At 40.8% G+C, this 18,055-nt stretch overlaps 1 protein-coding gene across 4 annotated transcripts; it reads right to left on the reverse strand.

Annotated features, from left to right (window-relative positions):
* Nucleotides 1–5,092: 5,092 nt before the first annotated feature.
* Nucleotides 5,093–11,934, reverse strand: LOC106565189 (Rieske domain-containing protein). Of its 4 annotated transcripts, none has more exons than XM_014132039.3 (4): nucleotides 11,543–11,934; nucleotides 9,851–10,038; nucleotides 7,736–7,770; nucleotides 5,093–5,916 (listed from the first exon to the last, which is right to left on the reverse strand). In XM_014132039.3, exons 2-4 carry the CDS (start codon nucleotides 10,014–10,016, stop codon nucleotides 5,614–5,616), a joined length of 504 nt encoding a protein of 167 aa, XP_013987514.1. In that variant the 5' UTR covers nucleotides 10,017–10,038; nucleotides 11,543–11,934; the 3' UTR covers nucleotides 5,093–5,613. The 4 variants fall into 4 exon arrangements, with proteins under 4 accessions (XP_013987514.1, XP_013987512.1, XP_013987513.1 ...); XM_014132037.3 differs by having other exon boundaries at nucleotides 9,851–10,041; nucleotides 11,543–11,933; XM_014132038.3 differs by lacking the exon at nucleotides 11,543–11,934 and adding an exon at nucleotides 10,574–10,814.
* Nucleotides 11,935–18,055: the final 6,121 nt, after the last annotated feature.

Consider the following 18,055-nt stretch of genomic DNA (forward strand, 5'->3'; position numbering starts at 1 on the left):
ACTTAAAGGAGACAAAACCTTAACTATGTTGGAGTATTGAAACATCACCCTGAGATGTTCTGAAACATGATACAGTGTGTTGTACCACTTAATCAAGAGCTGTGCAAAACCTTGCCAGAGACAGGGAGCACTACCGGAAAGGGTTGAAAACATTATGGTGTTTAGTGCATAATTAAATCCTTTCCCTTTTGGTGTTGTTTCCTCTCTTTAAAGATTCTAAACACTGTAACAGTGTTTAGAATACTGTCTAGCACAGAATTAGTTCCCTTCTCTTTTGGTGTCGTATCGTCTAAAGTTTCTAAATACTATACGTTTTTAGAATCCTGTCTAGCACAGAATTAGTTCCCTTCTCTTTTGGTGTCGTATCGTCTAAAGTTTCTAAATACTATACGTTTTTAGAATCCTGTCTAGCACAGAATTAGTTCCCTTCTCTTTTGGTGTCGTATCGTCTAAAGTTTCTAAATACTATACGTTTTTAGAATCCTGTCTAGCACAGAATTAGTTCCCTTCTCTTTTGGTGTCGTATCGTCTAAAGTTTCTAAATACTATACGTTTTTAGAATCCTGTCTAGCACAGAATTAGTTCCCTTCTCTTTTGGTGTCGTATCGTCTAAAGTTTCTAAATACTATACGTTTTTAGAATCCTGTCTAGCACAGAATTAGTTCCATTCTCTTTTGGTGTTGTTTCCTTTCTTCAAAACACTATTTTGGTGTTTCGAATCCTGTGTAGTGCAGAATTAGATCCCTTCTTCTGGAGTTTCAAAATACTGTAAATGGGAGTCCCTCTTATTGTGTCCCCTGCTCTTATATGGTGTGCTGATAAACTCCTCATTGGTAATTCCAAAAGGTCAAAGTATTATGCTCAAACAAAGAACACGAGAAAAGATTGTTTGGTGAAAATATACTTTTGTAAGTTTGTCCAGAGTAATATTTCATGAGTACATTGAAGCTTTGAATGCTTAATTTTCTTTGCATTTTATCAAATGACAACAAAACCTTAACAGGTCATTCACATTTGTAGATTGATAAAGACAGTTCTAAGATCTGAAACATATTTAGCGTATTCATATTCTCAGGAGTGGTTGTTGTTGTACAGTAAGTTGCAGGTTCAATGCTTGATTGGGGAAAGTACAGGACCTACTCAGCGTCGGGCAGCATCGAAGCGTCTGGGCATATCCCTTACAAGGCAAAAGGCGACGTGGAATGGCTCCACTGTAATGTAATTGGAGTCCTGAATAAGGGCTACCTCTAAAGCCCAATTTCTACGGGCACTTAAAATTAGGGCCAAATTTGAGCTGGCTCGAATGCAATTCTCAAATTCTAGTTGGGTCGAGGGAAACCCGGGCCAGCGCAACCGAGTTTCACAACTGGTGACGCCATTACTATACAACCACCAAGGTTGTTATATATATATATATATATATATATTTATTTACAACCACCAAGTTCATTACTGCTGAATGGTGACAACGTTTAGATAGCTCTTCTGGGCTTGTTGCTGTTAGCTAGTTCATGGACAAGCAGGACTGCAGTAGTCAGACATGACACAAATTACCACCATAGCTGGATCCTTCATTCATTTTTGCACTAGACAATAAACGCGTATGAGAACAGTCTGGCCTCAAACGCTAGCTACCTAACGTTAGCTAGCAAATCAGAGTAGAAAAAAACTAGCTAGCGAACTTAGCAGGAATTTTAGCTTGCCTGGTCGTATTGAAAGCTAGCTAGCTAGATTTTTATCAAGCCTGTCGTCTGGTTTGCTTGGTTAGCTAGCTAATAGCCAATGTCAAGGTAAGCAAGGTAGGAATTAAGCTAGCTAGCCGGTAATGCTAGCGACGACGCTAACGTCAGCAAGCTAAATGCATGGCTCTGAGTCTGACTGGCACTGACAGCAGTATAGAGTAAAGTTAAATGCAGCATGGTGAGGGCGAATTAAATTCTTCAACATTCTGCTAGCAACATCAGCGGAGCCAACTGCAGTCACATATTGGCTACCTAGCAACATGACAATTTCTGGAGCAAAAATGTTTTTTTGAACGCAATTTCAGCTATTGCACCAATGAGAGCCCAACCTGGGTTGACTTCAAAGTGGCAATAGAAAGAGGCTTAAGTGTACTACAATATACATGTAAAGAATGAGGGGTATAGGGCTGGTGAAAGATGATGACCATCTACCGTGGGATTCTGGTTAGAGAAGATAGGCAGATATGTAGTTATGACTCTTTACACATGTGCAAACTACATCTCTGACCTGAGTCTTTATATTCAGATGGTACATGTTGCAAAGGTACATGTTGAGCTAGATTAGAAAATTGACATTTCAGTCGGCATTAGTCTGATCCTTGTCTTGATTGGCTTTGGTTAGAATTGACCCATTTTTTATGGTTTTCTGCATGGAGACAGAGAAATAGTATCACAATGCATAATTACTTATTAACTGTTATAATATTAATACATTGATATATGAATACACAATTATTACAAATATCATTATCAATAAGCAAAATCCAAATATATGAATAAAGCTATGCAAATATAGCAACAAGATATTACATTTTAAAGTAGGATGTAATGTGGTATGAAAGGCCAAAGCTGGAGCAGACTAGCAGTGGCTATTCACTGTAGCAGCATGTGGGGCAAGCATAAAAAATTGATGAAGCTCATAAAGCTAGTAGGCAAACAAGCCAGCAGTATTAACTAAAAAGGATGTAATTTGCATTAAAAAACATGCACAAAAGGTGCAAACAACGACGCGTCAATTAACAACTACATTTAGCGTAAAGAAAACTGATCAATGAATCAAAATGGCTGCTTGGCTTGGACTATTACACTATTGACTTAAACCTGACTTGACAGCTTGACTTGGACCATTTGCGTCCGAAATGCTACACAAAACACATGTTGAGTGAATTCCTTTTCTGTTTCCTTCTTCAATGTGAAAACATTTAGTACTCAAGTTTTTATTGACGCACACTTTCTTGGATTGTTTTGGAAAGTTTCACCTGAGCGTTTGGTGTGCTCTCGCCTGTCTGAGTTTGTGAAGGACCCAAAGAGAGAGGCACACACAAACTTGCCTGTTTTTACACTAAATTAAACCAAAGAATAATCTAGAGGGCACTCCTGCCCTCTCTCCACCTCCATGCCCCAGACTGGGGGAATTCTGAACAGTATGGCAGCACAATGTTTGAAATTCACATTTTACCTTTAATCTAAACATTTGTCTTCTGACATGGGGACCCAGGCTTTAACTCAATGTGATTTACAAGTTCCTTACAAGTAATGTGGAGATATGGTTGAGTGGGTTCAATCCCTGCTTCTACATGTCTCTCTTTTACTCCTCCTGTTTCAAATCTGTGTAAATAAAGTATTGAAAAAAATATAGGTGGAGATATGTTGATTTAACATGGAATAAGTAAAACAAATGTCCATGTTTTATTGACTCAAATCCATGTTAAGTCAATTTATCTCAAGACTGAATCGGCCCCAATGTGCTCAGTGTAACAAGGGTGGTCAGCATAGCTGTTAAGACTGAAGACTGGCTGAATGGACTAAGGCAGTGTTTTGACAAGGAGGAGACCCAGGTTCAAATCTATATTGTCACACATACACCAGCTTTATACATGTGTCCTCTTACACAACTTTACATTTGATTGTAACATAATTTATAATCTCACAATGAGCCTGGAAACTGTAATAGTCTATAATTAGTGCCATTGTCTACCCTAGGAAAAGTATTAAAATTCCTGTATCCTCTTTAAAATATGAACATATTTCAGCAAACCATGGAGAAATATATCAGCTCTGGCTCTTAAGCTCAATACATTTCTAAAATTAGTCACTGGAAAGGATTGTGTGAGAGTCTGCAAAAATATTTTTGTTCCCGAAACTCCAATTTTTTTTTCACAATACTTTTAAAAACACCAATATTCAGATTGAAGATCCACTTTGAGTGTTTAAGAGTACTTCCATTCTGTTTTAAAACAAAATACTTACATTGGGTTTACATTCAAAGACCATCCAAACACCAGATCTCAGTTTATGTGCACTACTTTTCATGGTTTCAGTACACAACGATGGTATTTTGAGTCTTTCTATTTGAACAGTGTACATTTTCCATGTTTTTGGTTAACATTTCATCCCATCAGAACATTTTTCTTGTAATTAATATATTTTTCTTAAATTAATTAATGTCCTGGGGATAATGTTAATTTGGTGCTTATTGCAGACCATTGATGCAGCGGCTGGGTTGGTTCTGCTGCAACCTGCTGAAAATGTTCTCAGAGAGAGGTAACTGACACAGGTCTATTGGCTATCCTGTCGAGATACACATGTAGCCTATTACAATAGCAATACATGCATGCAGATACACTAAGTTTATCAAATTCATCGGGGCATGGAATCTACAAGGTGTCGAGTGTTCCACAGGGATGATGACCCATGTTGACTCCAATGCTTCCCACAGTTATGTCAAGTTGGCTGGATATCCTTTGGGTGGTGGACCATTCTTGATACACATGGGAAACTGTTGATGGTGAAAAACCCAGCAGTGTCGCAGTTCTTGACACAAGCCGGTGCGCCTGACACCTACTACCATGCCCCATTCAAAGGCACTTAAATATTTTGTCTTGCCCATTCACCCTCTGAATGGCATACATACACAATTCATGTCTCAATTGTCTCAAGGCTTGAAAATCCTTCTTAAATCAGTGTAGATGAAGGGGAGGAGACAGGTTAAAGTGAATTTCACAAGTGACATCAATAAAGGATCATAGCTTTCACCTGAATTCACCTGGTCAGTATGTCTTGGAAAGAGCAGGTGTTCTTAATGTTTTGTGTACTCAGTGTATTTTTCTACATTATTCTAATCAATGGGCTTATGGGTTATTTTCTCTTTCCACAGATTTAATTGAGTTCAATGTTAACAATATCAATAGGTATTCCTATGAACAAGAGAAAGGGGAGTTCAAGGCTGCTGTGAAACACTGAATACACATCTTACTTAGGCCTACTTCTGCTCATTCCCGCTGGGACATAATGCCATTATATAATAGGCTGATACACTTACAAACCAAAAGAAAACAAGCCATCAGCACTCGTTTTATTAGCTTTATTACTGAACCACAGGAGTGTTGTGCTCTCCAGGTAGACTTAAGTCATCCCACGTGAGGAGCTACAATTCACAAGTCGGCTGAGCAGTGAGCGAGATAATCTGTATAAGATAACGTAACGTGATAGCCTAAAACACATAAAAACAGATTCTTGTGGAATGTATGAAATGTTCACCAAAAAAACCCCGATAATGTTACCCCTACCCCATACATTACGGAAACATGTGATTGAACTAAGTTTAAAAACGACCACTCACATCCTGCCTTTAGCATATTTATGTCAGAGATCTGATTGGCTGCTCAAGTCTCTGGACACAAATCAAATGTCAAGGTTGCCATAATTACTACATCCCCATTTGAAGACAAGTAAACTTTAGGAAAACCCCAAATGTATGTTAATAGTTGGACCTGGCTTCCTCTACTTGCCTCCATCACCTTCCCTTCAGATCAGTGCAGATGAGGGGGCAAGGAGAGGAAGCCATTTTAGACTATTGACATACAGTCCATCAGGAGGTTGTGTTAGATTTCTTAGAAGAATCTTCGGCCTCCATTCTCTCCCTCTCTGCTTTGCCCTTCTCTCCCTGGAAGTAGTCAGACTCGATAAAACGGGACATGTGGGACAGTGTGACATAAACGTCCCCGTCAGTCTCGGTCACCGTGTGGACTCTTTGTTTGATGCCCTTGGAGTACCACCTTGTTGTGGGCACTGGGTCATAAGGGTTGGTGGCCCTGTAGATGCTCTCCCCCTCAGCGAGAGAGATCTTGTACTTGTGCTTTGGACACACTATGCACAGCTTGCCGTCAAATTCCTGCAAGAAGAATGAAATCAAGATAAGGTATTTATCAAATAGATTTGATTTAAATTGGGCATGCACGTACAGAGGAAAAGGTATGTCGCTAGTACCTCGTTTCCAACCAGGGTACATGAATAGTGGAGCAAACTGTAAATGTGAAAGATGTGAAATGGATGTTGACTTAAAAATATTGCTTTATTATAGAAACCAATTACTTCTTTGCTGACACAGTTACCAACCTGGCACACACACACAGGGCCGTAACTACCTATGAGAACACTAAGGTCTTTTTTTCTCATTTGAAAAAAAAGTACAAGAATAAAAATATATATTTTGTACACAAAGAAAATCAATTACGGGTATGTTGGTCCCAGCGGTGATCAAAGCTCAGAATGCTTATATTTTTGATCTGACTGAGTTCTAATTGCGCCTGCCTCTGCGAACAAGTAGACAAGAATCATGAACAGTGGATTGTTCATTACATTAGCCTGCGTCCCCCCGATTTACGTTTTTAGCAGTAGCCTACATTCACCACTCTCTCAAACGGTTAACTCCGTGAAACCAACAACACCAGCTAAGAGTTGGCTCAAGTAAGCAAGATGTGTTTGCGAGATGACGGATAAAAGGCCATTTTTAAACCGACTCTCTGGAAATTAGTGCACAATTGGTGAATAGCCGCGTATAAATAGTCAGGTGGCAAGCAGCGGGCAGAGATTTATATTGTAGTGGAAGGTGCTACATGGTCAATCCGAAGTCTGCATTGGCCGTGCAGCATTTATGGTGATCTGGCCTATGCAGAAGTCAGGGCATTCATACTTCTTGCACTTCTCGGAGCAGCTCAGAGCTGTTGTGAAGGAAGTTGTCAAGGAAGTGAGTTTGTGTTATACAGGACCTCCCGCCCTCACCTAACGTCAACCAATCATGTCAATGCAGAGCTATAGGAAGCCCTCCGTATTGTTAAAACATTTGAGAGGCGCACGGTGATGCGGCACAGAGCTCAATTTGGCCTCTGTGTGCCTCTGGAGGCTCAGCATTGCGTCACACCATCCATAATGCCTCGACGCACCGACAGCGTTATTGCATTCTGGTACAACAGAAGTACATTCATTTCCAATGGAACGCTGCATTTGCTTTGTAGCATTGCGTTGCAGAGGCAGTTGCAGTGCGTTCTGTGTGGTGCATACATTTGACTTATCAAACATATGCGTCAAACTGTATGCGTAGACGTTTTGACAGAAATGGTAGCAGAAGGTCAGTGTTGAACTTTTGTTGCACACATATCCAGATGATGCTGTGTACCATTTTGCGCAATACTGTAGGTGTGATCAAGGCGTAAGTTTGATAAATCCAACGTATGCACCACACAGAACCCACTGCAACTGCCTCTGCAATGCAATGCTGCAAGGCAAGCGCAGCGTTCCATTGGAAATGAATGTACTTCTGGTGTACCAAAATGCAATGACGCTATCGGTGTGCTCGAGGCGTGAGCGTGATCGAGGCTGGGGTAATTTTTGCTTGTTTTTGCTGATCTCCCAATAGCATTTTAAAGTGTTTTAATTGTATAGAAATGCAGTAAATGAGGGGGTGGTGGACCTCACTAAACTCAAACCTTGGTTACAGCCCTGCGCACACACACGAACACACAAACACACACTCAGGCCGGGAGAGGCACAGGGCCAGCTGCAGAGCAGCGACCCTGGAGCAGTTTGGGAGCAGTTTGGGGGTTAAGTGCCTTGATCAAAGGCACCTCGGCTGTATGTGGCACCTGAGATATTTATTCATCGGCGAAGAAATAGATTTATTTGGATCAAGCTTACAATACTAAGTCACTCACCTCTATGTCTCCATTTTGCAATGGTCCCCCAGCATCTGTCCAAAGAGGAAAGGATCAGAGTATTGCAGAATAAGAAAACAGTTTATGGCACTGTAACAATTTGCTGACTGTACACACCATACAGATGTTATGTGGGAAAATATCCCATAGAAAACAAAGTAAATCTATCACACCGGTAGAAAGATGCTCCCCAGTGCAAACCCCTTGACTTACTACTGCCTTATTCTAAAAATGATTAAATTGTTTTTTTCCCCCTCAATCTACACATAATACCCCATAATGACAAAAACCCCTGAAATATCACATTTACATAAGTACTTAACGACCCTTTGCTGAGTACTTTGTTGGAGCACCTTTGGGAGTGATTACAGCCTCTAGTCTTCTTGGGTATGACGCTACAAGCTTGGCATACCTGTATTTGGAGAGTTTCTCCCATTCTTCTCTGCAGATCCTCTCAAGCTCTGTCAGGTTGGATGGAGAGCATTGCTGCACAGCTATTTTCAGGTCTCTCCAGAGATGTTCAATCGAATTCAAGTCCGGGCTCTGGCTGGACCACTCAAGGACATTCAGAGACTTGTCCCGAAGCCACTCCTGCGTTATCTTGGCTGTGTGCTTAGGGTCATTGTCCTGTTGGAAGGTGAACTTTCACCCCAGTCTGAGGTCCTGAGCAGGTTTTCATCAAAGCTCTCTCTGTATTCTGATCTGTTCATCTTTGCCTCGATCCTGGCAAGTCTCCCAGTCCCTGCCGCTGAAAAACATCCCCACAGCATGATGCTGCCACCTCCATGCTTCACCGTAGGGATGGTGGCAGGTTTCCTCCAGACGTGACGCTTGGCATTCAGGTTAAAGAGTTCAATCTTAGTTTCATCAGACCAGAGATTCTTGTTTCTCATGGTACGAGAGTCTTTAGGTGCCTTTGGCAAACTCCAAGCAGGCTGTCATGTGCCTTTTACTGAAAAGTGGCTTCCCTCTGGCCACTCTACCATAAAGGCCTGATTAAATGGAATGCTACAGAGATGGTTGTCCTTCTGGAAGGTTATCCCATCTCCACAGAGGAACTCTGGAGCTCTGTCAGAGTGACCATCGGGTTCTTGGTCACCTCCCTGACCAAGGCCCTTCTCTCCCGATTGCGCAGTTTGGCCGGGCGGCCAGCTCTAGGAAGAGTCTTGGTGGTTCCAAACTTCTTCCATTTAAGAATGATGGAGGCCACTGTGTTTTTTGGGACCTTCAATGCTGCATGCATTTTTTGGTACCCTTCCCCAGATCTGTGCCTCGACACAATCCTGTCTAGCAGGTCTACGGACGATTCCTTCGACCTCATGGCTTGGTTTTTGCTGTGACATGCACTGTCAACTGTGGGACCTTTTATAGACAGTTGTGTACCAATGGAAACGGGATGCATCTGAGCTCAATTTCGAGTCTCATAGCAAAGGGTCTGAATACTTATGTAAATAAGGTATTTCTGTTTTTAATAAATTGCAAAAATGTCTAAAAAACTGTTTTCGCTTTGTTATTATGGGGTATTGTGTGTAGATTGCTGAGAAAAAAGAATTTCATCCATTTTAGAATAAGGCGGTAACGTAACAAAATTACAAAAAAAGTCAAGGGGTCTGAATACTCCTCCGAAGGCACTTTACATTAACAACGGCTACTGAGAATGTTGCAGAATGCATCTTCAAATTAGCTTGAGTCAAAGATCTGTTTGTGCAGACTTGCCCAACTCCTATCATTGGCACAACAAACAAAAGCGCTGTTTACACCTCTATGGAAAGGGTTCTACCTGGAACCTAAAGGGTTCTACCTGGAAGCAAAATGGGTTCTTAAAACCCCTTTTTGGTTCTAGATAGAACCTTTTTTTTTTTAAAGAGTGTACCTCCGTAGGTAGGCAGGAAGATCTGATCACAATTAGATCACAATACCTATTTTAATCATCTACACCTGTCAAAAAAAATGTGGTCACAATCATAATGTTGACAATATCAGGACAAAAGACGCATGTTAGCGCCACATATACAGGGTGCTAGGAGTTGGTAATGGCAATTGTCAAGACAGCACAAACAGATCTGGGACTTAGGCTATCTTCAAAGCACAGGAAGGACCCTTTATTCTACTCACGGTAACAGTGGAAATCCAGAGCATAGAACATCTCCTGGTGATAGAGCACCAGTATGTCCCTGCCCTCCAGGGTCCTGAACGACCGCTTGGCTTTTATCAGGTCCTCCTTCATGCCCACAAAGTGCAGACCGGCTGCAGGCTCTTCCCCCTCTCCCCTGTCCTCCATGGATATGATGATACTCCAAACACTGCTTGTAGTACAAAATATAGTGCCAGTTCAATATTTAATGTTGTATACATCAACAGTGACAAAATGCTTTGGATTAAAAGGCAGATGCAATTCATAATGTATTTGATTTCTCATATCTTCAAAACATTTGTCTGTGAGCATGTCCATATAATTAAAGTGACAGTATAAATCTGCCATGGATACTTGATGGAATCGGACCCTTAAGTATTTGATGTATTACAGATAATGAGAATATCAGTTCAAGTTGAGTAATTTCTGAAAGCACATAAATAGTATGAGTAGCAGGAGTCTGTGCCACATGTCCAACACCCTCTGGCTAAACCATGTCATTTTGTAAGCTGCATATTTAATGTCGCCCTGATGCATTCTATTTAATAGGCCTATTTAGATACACAACCATAATCAGTTGACGCTAACAAGATACATGCATTTCATCATTAATGAAGATTGTTTTTATTCAAACTCCCTCCCTCTCCATCAGAAAGTGAAAACAAGTTTCCGTTCCCACTTTCAAATCAAATTTTTTTTTTTACCTTGGTAGCAGCTTGTTTCCTCTCTTGCAGAAGTCGTAATGAGCTAATTTTATATGTAACCCAGAGGCCTAGTCTAATAAGGCGGTATACCATGTCGTTATCTTGCCCCTCCGGCCCATTTCAGTTGTCCCTATCTACCCATCTCACTTTCTGAAGGGGGGAATGTTGTTCTTATCTCTGTCTAACACAAGGTGGATATTCACACAGACAGACTAATTTTCTCTGTAAAATAAAGGATTACGTATTTTAAAATGAATCAATCAGTATGATTTAGTAAATGGATATATCATACATGAATTACAAAGTGATAGCCTGCTAAAGATTTCAAAATACAAAAATCATCTTAACTATCAACTATTGTGGGAACAAACTAGCCAATGGCTCAACATAACCTATACAAATTATGATTACATTTCTCCGTTTTATGCATAATATGCATAGTGTTTCTGCAGTTTGTCATGCATATGAACTTATTGTTAACAGAGCAGACACCATCATGTCCCATGTATACAAACGTAAAGCAAACAGAAGTCTGGCCCCTCGAGGTTCTTAAAAGAGCAACCAAGGAAGTGAAAGTAGAGAAAAAGTCCATACGATCAGCAGCAAGGGATTTTAAAAAAATTGACCGAATGACACTGAAGAGGTACATTGGCATTGACAAAAATAAAATTACCTTGTACCTGTGCGAAAGAGAGGCTATGATGGAGTCGCAGAGGCACACAAGATCTTGTCTAATAACATGGATTCTGAGCATGCTAAACATATCAAGAATTTAGCGGACAAATAAGGCGGCTCATCTTACCCTGTCCCGATGCTCAATTTACCTAATTTTTGGACAAGCTATGTTTACATGAATTCTGATTATTTCCAGGGATACACATATTGAAATATATGTAGATATATTTGTTTGAAAGAATACTATATTTCCCTTGACGTAGTGATGCTGAATGTAAAAATGGCTCAACATACCCCACTCTCCCTTCTGTGAGTTATACACCCACGGAATAGACACCAAACGAATGGGCAGAAAAGGCTAATGTACTTTCCAATCATTGACTACCACTGTTTTTGTGTTAAAGGGTAATTCCGCCACTTTTCAAACTCATATCGAGTATCTCCAGAACAATACCAGTGTCTACATATGTAAAAACGGCGCATTTCCGTTTTGTAGAAGAAAAAAATAAGTACAAAAAGTTCATTCCGATGACATCATCAAAAGTTATTTTCAAACAAAAAGAGATTGGCGGTATCGCGGGGAGCAAGAAAATACACGCCGTTTGGGTCTTTAGAATTTAACACGTTCATACATTTGTTACACGTTGATTACACTGTCACTCGTATTTCATGTCACAACGATTCACCGATACGTATGCTATGATGCTGGTAAAGTTGTCTCGCGCACCTGCCGCTGTCACACGAGTGTAGTAGACACACTTCCACAAGCTATGGACAGTGCTGGTCATAAAAAAGCTAGCTAGCTGATGGATGCAAACAATGTTATTCCCCAAAAACATAGCAAAACGACAACCTATTTTAGTAGCTAACTTTCTAGCTAGGTGGCATCATCTAAAATACCCCTAATTTCGAAGACAGTTCTTATTTGATTAATGTTGGTCGGACCCACCTATGTGAAGCTAGCCACAATAAGGATTAGCCACAAAGTGGAATTTGTGATTCGCCTTCAAAATAAAAGTCGACCAATAAAAGTAATACAAATGAATACAAATAGAGGAATCATGACATAATGGAATAGATGATGCTAAAGAAGGTTGGAATGTTCTTATATAAATTCAACAATAGACAATAATTTGTTAATTTGACAAATCGGTTGAAATCACACTGTGAATGTGTTAAGCCTTACCTATGGATTGTGGATCAATGACATGGGGCGGCAGGTATCCTAGTGGGCATTGGGCCAGTAACCGGAAGGTTGCTAGATTAAATCCCTGAGCTGACAAGGTAAAAATCTGTTGTTCTGCCCCTGAACAAGGCAATTAACCCACTATTCCTAGGCCGTCATTATAAATAAGAATTTGTTCTTAACTGACTTGCCTAGTTAAAAAAAATATATATATGAATGTCAATACGCACTGACTGGGGAGGTGATTTCCCGCAATAAGAACTAAGATGCTAATATTTGTGTAAATTCTTCACAGTTGTGTTCTGTGGGTGTCATTGAGTTAAATTTAAAAAAAATAACTAGGCAAGTCAGTTAAGAACTGAATTCTTATTTTCAACGAAGGCCTAGGAACAGTGGGTTAAACTGCCTTGTTCAGGGGCAGAACGGCAGATTTTTTACCTTGTCAGCTTGGGATTTGATCTTGCAACCTTTCGATTACTAGTCCAAAGCTCTAACCACTAGGCTACCTGCCACCCCAAAAGTATGAGTAGATTTATATACAATTGAATTGCTCCACACTCTAGCCTTGTTTAAACAGATCTAGGCTACATATGGCGTGATTCCATCAATTGTAATCTTCTGCATCACTTTCAAATATGTACTTTTAATTTGAAGGCAAAACGCAAAATTTCACTATTGTGCCTAATCCTTATTGTGGCTATTTTCACAACACATAACCCGGTCCGGTCGAGCCTCACTAGCCAGATGAAGGTAGCTGGCTGCTTATAAACGTTAGCTTTGGGCAATAGCTGGCTAGCTATTTATTTAATAAACTGAAGTTCAATTTCAATAGGCGAACAACAAGTGGCTACCTAGCTAATACTTACAAGGATTCCAGAATCATTGCTAAGAATAATAAAAATGACTGCAGTTTCTACTGGTCATTGTTTTCAGGCTGGTTGTATTGATGCTCGCTAGGTACCAAGCTAAAGCTAGCTACCCCTGAAGTTGGGGTCGAACAAATAATGCCTATTATTTGCACGTGCAAGCCAAGCGCCACCACAACTATCTGTAGCACTGTCAAAGCTGTACAAAAAAGTCTGTAAACAAGCACACACCGGCCACGAACGTTGTATTGTAAACACATCGTTCGTGGCCGGTGTGTGCTTGTTTGCAGACTTTTTTTGTACAGCTTTGACAGTGCTACTGATAGTAGAGGTGGCGCTTGGCTTGCACATGCAAATTCAGCACACACAACATTCTATAATAGAATTGTGTTATTTGACGTGTATCTTTTTTGACACGCAAAGACCCAAACGGCGTCCATACTATGCCTTCTGGCTAGAAACTCGTTGCAGGTTTTGAAAATCACTTCCAATCCTATACCGTGATGACACAAACCAGGTTTCCAGCCAAGCATGTCATGCCGATGAATTACCTGATGCATGAAAAAAGTAAAGACTGGATAGTGGAAACAGTAACATGTTACAATTTGCTATATAGGCTATATTGTGCTAACGCAACAGTTGTGACAAAACCATCAGTAGAGTTAAAAATTCGATGGAAATCCATTTAACTTGTATTTTTAATTCAGTACATGGGAATTTAACCCAAATTATTTTATGTGCCCTACGTCATCACGCACAGCCTTTTATCCGCAATAAGTCATTTTGATAGAAACATCTCTGGTGGGAAAATGCACATATAGTTTTGTGCAGATTTTATAATATTCGCATTAAAATCTGTCACCAATTGGATGGAAACCTAGCTACAGAGAAGCATGTTTTAGGACCTTTATCTTAACCACCGTCTTCACATATGCAGACACTGGTAGGATGTTGGAGATGAGCTTAAAAAGTGGCAGAATTGCACTTTAACATTGTTATGCCTAATAGCCTACTTGTCTTGCACTTTAAACAAGAATAAAAACCATCCCTTCAAAAAGTTACCTTTATTACATAACTTGTGTGACTCCAATCTTCCAGCTTTACTCCTGAGATATTTATTGAAAATACACAGTAAAATGGTGATTTAGGTTTATGATCTCAATGTCTGCAGTAGTTACCTTATCCAATTAACTATCACACAGTAGTGTATAAATCCCAACTCCACTATCAGCAAGATATGCTCCTGCAACAAATATCAACACTAGGAGGAGACAAAAAGTTGTATTTCACAGGAGGTGCACCAGTTAAGTCTCAGGCCAGCCAGGGCATCGTTCAGCCAGCCGGTGGCTCATTTCATGCTTGAGAAATCAGATGAAGGTACTTTTGACGATAATTAATCTTGATTCATATTTAAATTAAAATGAGCAGGTCTTTACATCCATTGGGGACATGTGCACTCCTGTGGTAAACGTATTTGAGAGTAGTCAAGAGCAGCGAGCCAATTCAAGGCCTCAGACCTAACAGTTCCAGTGGCTTCATCAACATGTTCTCGAGAATGCAAAAGGACATGGTTGATTTCACCTTAAATTACATTTTCAGTTAAACTGTGTGTCCTTTGAAAGTTGGACAAAAAAGTTGGGAGTTTAAACTTATTTAATTTTGCTACACTGACACTTTCCCTTTTCGAGCTTCCTTTCCATAATTGCATAGCCCAATGGTTCATTTAATTAGGAATTTTGTTAAAAAAGGGCAGGAGGATTGTGTTGCAGTTGTGTGGTAAATTCAGTGAGAAACTGGGGCAGTGTTTGGATACTTTCAAGATGATACAATCTCATGTCAGATCAGTGTTTTAGTATGTAGTGTAACCCCGGTTTTCACCTACACAATCGTGATGATTCAGTTATGGTTCAAGGAAAGAAACACTTGAAAACTACTCAAACAGGGCCCAGTGTCTTTACAACGGTTACTACCTGCTTTGAAAAACGATTTGTCATTCCCAGTTTTCCCATGTCAAAGTACAGCAGCTGATGCTTTCTAGGAAACAAATGGCATCATTCACAACAGATAATAAATGAACATTTGAAGACATTTCAATCCTGTCCATTCAACATTTTATAATATACATTTTATAGGTGACATTTGCATCCTCACAACACAAAAAGGTAGAGAAAATGAAATGGAAAAAAAGCATTGTCCACATCACTGGCTGTTGGCACAGTTGACAGTTGTTTTTTGACCAAATGAGACCATTTTTCAGCCTCAGAGGGAAAATCTCCTTAAAATTTTTTTAAAAAATGCACACTCACCCACACAATACATGAGAAAAATTGTCCACTGCTCTCCACCTTTGCAACACTGAGTCTGACATCTTAGCATGTGGTCCTTTTAGTCGAGTGTCATTTCGACCAGGTAAACACTGTTCCAACAGTCTCCTACTAGTTAATACACACAAGGCAAATGTCAGTGAGCATGAGACAGTACCCCCGGCTGCATCTCAAGACTCTTCAATGGCTTCCTTCCCTCTTCATTACCACAGATCTGAAAGAGCATGGCAGGTTGGGGGGGGGGGAAAGCAATATGGTGGAAATGTATCCACTCCTTTCACCGATCAGTGATCATGAAGAAAAGGGGGTGAAGAGAGGAAGTCGTTTTAGAGTATTGAGACATGGCTCACCCAGGTCGTTGACATCACATCCAGTGGCTGAGGAGAAGAACAATCCATTTGTGAGCCATCGGTCAAATCATTTTTGACTTGACGCCAGCCCCAGTTCAACAGAGCAAGGTAGGAGAAAAGGTCTCATTTTGATTCTGTTAGTCTTCCTCAGACAGAAGTCAAGTCTCTCCCGCTTACAAACAGAAAATGAATACTCCACACCTATCTATAACTGATTGATTGTAGCGTCACTAGAAGTGGTGATGAAACGTAATCTCCTTGGCATACAATCCAGGCCAGCACCTCCATGTGAGTGAAAGGTGTAACAGGTCCAGTGTTCCATTAAACAGGTAATGGTAAAACACACACACCCATGTGAAAACTGCAGGCCTAATGAGCACAGTTGATGGGTTGGCCTGAATGACTTTGCCCCACTTACACAACTTCAGCATTACTACTTAGGGCCTATGCTGTTCTTTAGCCAAAGTATTTGCAGCAGAGTTTCAAGAAACATCATTTTTCACACACAAAATGCAATAGTGCCCATGTAGCTCTGAATCACCAATGTGCCATGTGCCCAAGTCATAGCTTAGCTAATACATGTTGAGGACAACTAAATGTGCTCTTTTAGCTATATGTGCTAACTAACAAACAATGGCTAATGCCTCTTGGCATGTGTAAATAGTTGATTAAAATACAGAATTCCACTCATTCAACTTCACTTTCCATTCTGACCACCTAACTGGCTTGCTTACTAGAATTCCAGGAGTTTGCGCCAATTCCCAGAAAGCATATCAAGCATGTATGATGAGAAGAAGCCTTTTCTGGTGTAGTTTTGTGAAGCATGGCCAATGGAAGAGGGCAACACACAGAAATGGGTGGCGATGACAAAAAAAATAAAAATAAAAAAAAGAGACCACCACACTGAATCCAGAGGAGGCTTGTGGGAGAAGCTATAGAGGACGGGCTCTATAGCTTCTCCAAACACATCAAACATATGGAAACCACGTTTGACTCTGGTCCATTTATCCCATTGCAGCAATTACAATGAGCCCATCCTCCTATGGCTCCTCCCACCAGCCTTCTCTGACTAACTCACAAAGAGGTTGGAGGGGAAAAAGTAGGAAACATGGGGACCAATGGTGTTGTTGGAGATTTGAAGTTACCCCTCTAAACCCCCCCCCCCGCAAAAAACACACATTAAAACAATACCAAGCTCAAGCTGAGGAGCAGTTTGAGTGTGAGCTCTCTCCAGGGATGTAGTAGTAAAGAAATAAGGTGGGTAAACGCTGAATGAATGAATGATGCGGACGCTAACAACGCTAATTTAGCGTAATAGGCGCAGGAACATTTTTCACAACATATAGGTGCGTAGACGGTGTTAAGGTGCATTTGTCCTCCACTACATCCCCGGTTTTCTCCCAGTGAGAGTCTATGGAGGCCCTGAGGTTTGGAGGCAGGGAAAGGATGGAGGGAGGGCGGGAGAGGAGAATTAACTCCTTTGGTTCTATGTTCGAGACAGCACTTCCTCCTAGTGCCTTATACATGGTCGTACTCATTAGGGAACAGCGTAGCAAACTGTTTTGCAACGGAAAACAAAAACAGGTGGTAGTCCTTCCCCGTTTCTCAGTTTTCTGCCATTTGGTTCCTAATGAACACACCCCAGCTCTGGAGAGGTCAGAGGTGAAAGGAGGTGTGGGGTGAAAGTGGGGTCAGTCAGGGCAGTTTGTCTGTAGATTTGTGTGTTTGTCAAACGGACATAACGACTGAGGCTGGCTGGCTGACAACGAGGGTGAGACAAGCCAGAGACGGAAAGAGGGGCACATAGTCTGGCAGGCTGTCTTGCTCAGTCAAACAAAAATACCAAAACTCAGCCATCCAGACCGAGAGAAAGCCAAACAGCTTACACTTGAATATGAAAAACTACCAGGGTGTGAAGGGGCCAAGAGGTGTCTGGGTTCTGAGAATTTGGTTATAAAATTAAAGACTTAAGCCCGGAACGTACTTAAAGCAAATGCGTCTAGTGACATGATAAAACGCAGACAGTTGAACAGAAACAACAGCAACCGTAGTAGCACACATTCCATTCAGCGGCATCTTTT

This window comes from Salmo salar, chromosome 12 (genome assembly GCF_965601325.2).
Source record: "Salmo salar chromosome 12, fSalSal1, whole genome shotgun sequence".
In the NCBI taxonomy this organism is placed as follows: Eukaryota; Metazoa; Chordata; class Actinopteri; order Salmoniformes; family Salmonidae; genus Salmo; species Salmo salar.